This window comes from Bufo gargarizans, chromosome 1, assembly GCF_014858855.1.
Source record: "Bufo gargarizans isolate SCDJY-AF-19 chromosome 1, ASM1485885v1, whole genome shotgun sequence".
NCBI lineage: Eukaryota > Metazoa > Chordata > Amphibia > Anura > Bufonidae > Bufo > Bufo gargarizans.
The window spans coordinates 502,265,651-502,269,854 of record NC_058080.1 but is presented as its reverse complement, the minus strand read 5'-3'; the positions used below and the strand labels follow the sequence as shown (position 1 = coordinate 502,269,854).

General features: G+C 49.9%; 1 protein-coding gene across 1 annotated transcript; it reads right to left on the bottom strand.

Moving 5' to 3' along the window:
* Window positions 1-776: 776 nt before the first annotated feature.
* Window positions 777-2,883, bottom strand: NOP10 (NOP10 ribonucleoprotein). Its single transcript, XM_044288368.1, has 2 exons — window positions 2,702-2,883; window positions 777-1,003 (listed from the first exon to the last, which is right to left on the bottom strand). Exons 1-2 carry the CDS (start codon window positions 2,753-2,755, stop codon window positions 863-865), a joined length of 195 nt encoding a protein of 64 aa, XP_044144303.1. The 5' UTR covers window positions 2,756-2,883; the 3' UTR covers window positions 777-862.
* Window positions 2,884-4,204: the final 1,321 nt, after the last annotated feature.

Below are 4,204 nucleotides of genomic sequence, written 5' to 3'. Positions count from 1 at the left end.
TGGTTCCCTCTCAGCCAGTCGGCAGCTCTGAAGAGGAATCAGTGTGAACCCACAGTGCGGGCAGATAAACAACTATTTGCTGATGTGAAACAACCTCTTTAAGGAAAACTGGCTTAGTTACCCATAGCAACCAGTCAGATTCCACCTTTCATTTCCTTCCAAAAAAAAAAAAAGCTCTGAAAAATGAAAAGGTGGAATTGGTTGCTATGGGTAACGTAAGCAGTTTTCCTTAAAGGGGTTGTCTCACTTAGGCAAATAGTTATCATGTAGAGAAAGTGAATACAAGGCACTTACTAATGTATTGTTATTATCCATATTGCTTCCTTTGCTGGCTGGATTCATTTTTCCAACACATTATACACTTCTCGTTTCCATGGTTACAGAGCACCCTAACATCCATCAGTGGTGGCCGTGCTTGCACACATAGGCTGGTGCTTTTGCCTATAGTGTGCAAGCACGACCACCACTGATGGATTGCAGGGCGGTCATAACCATGGAAACGAGCAGTGTATAATGTGATGGAAAAATGAATCCAGCCAGCAAGGGAAGCCATATGGGCAATAATAGATTAGTAAGTGGCTTGTATTACCTTGTCTGCTTGATAAATGCCATTTGCTGAAGCGAGACAATCCCAGTTTTGATAAATCTGTCTTGTAAAAAGTCCCATGTGGCCGGCTCTCGATCATCCTCCCAGGTAAAGCACATAACACATTGCCATCTGGACGCCAAGACCTTTATTTTATGCAAAACTCAGAAAACAGCTCCCATGTTAAGTGATAAAGTCACAAATGTCCAACAAGAGTGGGCGGGGTAAGAAGAAGCTGAGAGATTCCAAGTCCAGCTGTCGTTCCTCCGCACGGCCTTATAAAAGCGGCCGGGGCTGCTGGGTGAGCAGTAGGCCAAATCTCTTCTTGATGGAGAAGCGATGTCGGGAATACTTGTCATCAGGAGAAAAGCGGGCTGGATGGGCTGAAGAGGTCAGCTGTTCACTGGGGGCCACTTTCTGGAACACACAATCGCCATATACATTACACATCCCGGTAAGGACATATTCACACCACAAAGTACTGAGGAAAGCAGGTACAGTTTGGAGAAGAGTAACGATCCTGCAGAGGCCTGCTGCTGCCACCAGGGGGAGCAGCAGCTCACTGGTCTCTAATACAGTAGAAGCTGCACATAGAAAGGCTGTAGTAAAACTACAACTCCCAGCCGGCCCTGGCAGTCATTAGCTGGGAATCGCATATATTTATTTTTTTACCTGAAAGCTTAAAAATTCTCTAAATGGCACACACCCATTATATGTAACTACTGCGGGTAGAGGTGCTTGTCTGGTCTCAGGCACCACGAGCCTTCACAGCCTATGCTAACGGTTATGTGAACTGTGAAGATGAAGCCGGGCCCCACCTTCAGAGTGTTGCACCTCGGTAATTGCTATAATGAGTGCACATATACAACGACCTATAAATCGGAAATGACGATCGCTTGCGTTCCAGGGACTGGATGTGAGATACACATGCGGTCCATGGACCGAAAGCGACGCAGGCGGACGCGTCCCGTAACCGGAAGTGGCAGGTCTTGCGTCCAATTGAGCGCCAAGCTCAAACAGCTGAGCATGGGGTATTTAGGGAAGCACACAAGTCAGTGTGTGAGTATCTGGAGGCACAGGATGATACCCAAGTAAGGACCATGTGATCTTATCTGATAGGTTGGTATCTGGGCAGGCAATGGAGCTTTATACCATACACTTTTTACAGCCTCTTGGACACTGTGTTGGCCCTCATCTGAATGGGCTTCTGGTCTATCTGACCATCTAGGATACCAGGTAAGTCCCAGGCACATATAGGGGGTGGAAATATAAGTAAATACCCTGTTATTTCTCTACCTTCCATCTACAGGTGGGCTATATCTAATGGTCCCCTCGGTCCTACACACTATCGTCTGCGTTTCCGGTCCTGTGTCCTCCATCCATATCATGAGTATATCTATGTACTATATTTCATTATGACGGTTCACCCATGACACTGTGTCTTTACCCCCTAATGAACCTAGAAATAGGGGAAACGCGTCGGGGTTACTTTGAGAACTAGCCTGGGAGCGTATTGCCACCGTGACGCCCCCCCTGTTGGTTTCTCCATACGGTGTTTTAGGTGATATCTACACCTTCACACCAACTGTATTTATTTTTTCTATCTACATGGTCTGTTGTCTATACAGGCATATATCTACCTGTGACACAAAGATACCCGGCGTTTTACGGGGTACCGCGGTACTGTTGATTGAGAGGAGGGTGTACGTAGGGCAGTCAGTCCAGGTACGAGGACAGGGAGTCTCCACCACTAGGGGACGTCCCTGGGCTGAGGATGTATTCAGGGTGAGTGTAGGGACAGATTAGTTACTCCAATACTCCCCATGCTGCCCTGGGTACACCAACCTGCAGAACCACATCAATGGTCGGTCACCCCGGTTAAAACAATTCTTATCTTTTGGACTATCATTTGTTTCACATAATTTCTTTCACTGGTGAATCACTAACGTGGTGTAATTTTATGAATATAATTAAGTAAAAGTTATGTTTTAAAGGGTCAATTTTGCTGGAACACTCTAGATTCTATGACCCCTCTATAACTTGTTCATTAATTCAACTGGACATATATACCACCTCCAGAGTGCGTGCACTACAGCGCCCCCTGCCCGTCCTCACCTTCATGGTGTACACCCGATCTCCCTGCTCATCCAGGTAATACTGCAGGAACATGTCTGCCGCGTACAGCAAAGCCCTCGCTACAGCAGGCCACTCGTGCTTTCCAGCTCCACACCTTCTCAGCACTTCCTCTGCTGGGGACACGTCACTTCCTTCCCGGGGGCTTCTGGGAATTTGTGTCTGTCGGTTGCCGATCATACGCCCTCTACAGGCCGGTGGTCAGAACTTTTCCTGCAGTCCCTGAGTTTACAATTCGGTAGATGCTATTTCCTAGCCAGCTAGAGGACCTCTGATGATGTCATGCCCACGTGACCAGACTCGAGTAGGCGGAGCCAGTGTGCAGTCTGCAAGAAGCACAGTTGATTTCCCGGCTTATGAGTGGTTTGATCTGGTGAGGACAAGGGCAGAAGCAGGTGAGGGTTTCGCTTGGTGGGTGTATGGCTAAGTAATACTCTGCAGGGGGCCTATAGAGTTAGTCTGGAGTCTGCAAGAAGCACAGTTGATTTCCCCAGAGGCTTAGGAGTGTAATGCTCTGCAAGGGGGGATGGGGGTTTTCTGTAATGCTCTGCAAGGGGGTGGTGTTGCTATAATGCTCTGCAAGGGGGGGGGTTGCTGTAATGCTCTGTAAGGGGGGGGGGGGGCGGGGGTTGCTGGAATGCTCTGCAGGGGGGGTTGCTGGAATGCTCTGCAGGGGGGGTTGCTGGAATGCTCTGCAAGGGGGGTGGGGGTTGCTGGAATGCTCTGCAAGGGGGGTGGGGGTTGCTGGAATGGAATGTTTTGCAGGAGGGGGGGTGCTAGTAGCAGGTGAGGTTTTCGCTTGGTGGGTGTATGGCTAAGTAATACTCTGCAGGGGGCCTATAGAGTTAGTCTGGAGTCTGCAAGAAGCACAGTTGATTTCCCAAGAGGCTTAGGAGTGGGTTGCTGGAATGCTCTGCAAGGGGGGGGGGGGCTGGAATGCTCTGCAAGGGTGGTGGGGGTTGCTGGAATGCTCTGCAAGGAGGGTGGGGGTGCTAGTAGCAGGTGAGGTTTTGGCTTGGTGGGTGTATGGCTAAGGGCTCTTTCACACTTGCGTTGTCTGGATCCGGCGTGTACTCCATTTGCCGGAAGTGCCCGCTGGATCCGGAAAAACGCAAGTGAACTGAAAGCATTTGAAGACGGATCCGTCTTCAAAATGCGTTCAGTGTTACTATGGCAGCCAGGACGCTATTAAAGTCCTGGTTGCCATAGTAGTAGTGGGGAGCGGGGGAGCAGTATACTTACAGTCCGCGCGGCTCCCGGGGCGCTCCAGAGTGACGTCAGAGCGCCCCATGCGCATGGATGACGTGCCATGTGATCACGTCATCCATGCGTGTGGGGCACCCTGACGTCACTCTGGAGCGCCCCAGGAGCCGCACGGGCGGTAAGTATACTGCTCCCCCGCTCCCCACTACACTTTACCATGGCAAACAGGACTTTAGCGTCCCGGCAGCCATGGTAACCATTGAGAAAAAGCTAAACGTCGCA

Bases quoted from the DNA above. Each gene is read 5' to 3' on its own strand.
- NOP10 (XM_044288368.1), bottom strand. From the start codon at position 2,755: ATGTTCCTGCAGTATTACCTGGATGAGCAGGGAGATCGGGTGTACACC. The intron at 1,004-2,701 runs GTGAGGACGGGC...TGTGTGTTCCAG, and splicing joins ATCGGGTGTACACCATGAAG to AAAGTGGCCCCCAGTGAACA.